General features: G+C 37.7%; 1 protein-coding gene across 1 annotated transcript; it reads right to left on the bottom strand.

Moving 5' to 3' along the window:
* Positions 1-160: 160 nt before the first annotated feature.
* LOC107735501 (serine/threonine-protein kinase N2-like) lies at positions 161-816 on the bottom strand. Its single transcript, XM_016547160.1, has 4 exons — positions 768-816; positions 596-658; positions 433-509; positions 161-333 (listed from the first exon to the last, which is right to left on the bottom strand). The coding sequence occupies exons 1-4, from the start codon at positions 809-811 to the stop codon at positions 185-187; spliced, it is 333 nt and encodes a 110-aa protein (XP_016402646.1). The 5' UTR covers positions 812-816; the 3' UTR covers positions 161-184.
* Positions 817-822: the final 6 nt, after the last annotated feature.

Consider the following 822-nt stretch of genomic DNA (forward strand, 5'->3'; position numbering starts at 1 on the left):
AAATCACACAAATTAATGTAAATAATCTTTTTAGGGGTCATGCAATTAATTTAATTTACTGTGATATGATATATTTAATTAGTTTCTTTTTTTTTCTTAAACCAACCGACAGTTCAAGTTAACAACATTAACTGCACTTCTAATAAATTTCCCCTTGCGGATCAATCAAGTATCCATCCATCTATCATACCTCTCCAACCAACATCTCAAAGATGAGAACTCCCAGACCCCACCAGTCCACCGCTCTTGTGTACGACGTCTCAGTTAAAACTTCTGGTGCTAAGAACTCAGGAGTGCCACAGAACGTACTAGTGCGATCTCTGAAGCCCATTCCTACATGATTGGAAATGGAATGAGTTACACCCACATACTGACAACGCATAAATCACACAAACATTAGTAACATTAGTAATAAAAATACATTATATCTACCTTCTTTGCAGAGACCAAAATCTGCAATCTTGACATATCCCTCAGTATCCAGCAAAAGGTTATCTAGCTTCAAATCCCTGCAGAATAAAGTTCATGACAGTCACATGTGGTTCATAAAATGTTCATGAAGCCTTCTGTTTTTACATCCAGGACTGACACTTACCTGTATACTATTTTATGGTCATGCAGAAATTGCAGCCCCAAGACTACACAAGCAGCATAAAAACTGAGGACATAAAAACAAGTAATTTCAGATGGAAATCCAATTTTTGGCTTTTTAAGTGGGAAACGATCATATCAAAGTGACAGCAGCAGTAGTAAATTCAGTCACTCACACAGAGCGCAGTTCAGAGAACACGTCTGCATGAATGTGCATCATCAGGTCTCCTC

Source organism: Sinocyclocheilus rhinocerous, unplaced genomic scaffold, assembly GCF_001515625.1.
Source record: "Sinocyclocheilus rhinocerous isolate Xijiao unplaced genomic scaffold, SAMN03320098_v1.1 C36099978, whole genome shotgun sequence".
In the NCBI taxonomy this organism is placed as follows: domain Eukaryota; kingdom Metazoa; phylum Chordata; class Actinopteri; order Cypriniformes; family Cyprinidae; genus Sinocyclocheilus; species Sinocyclocheilus rhinocerous.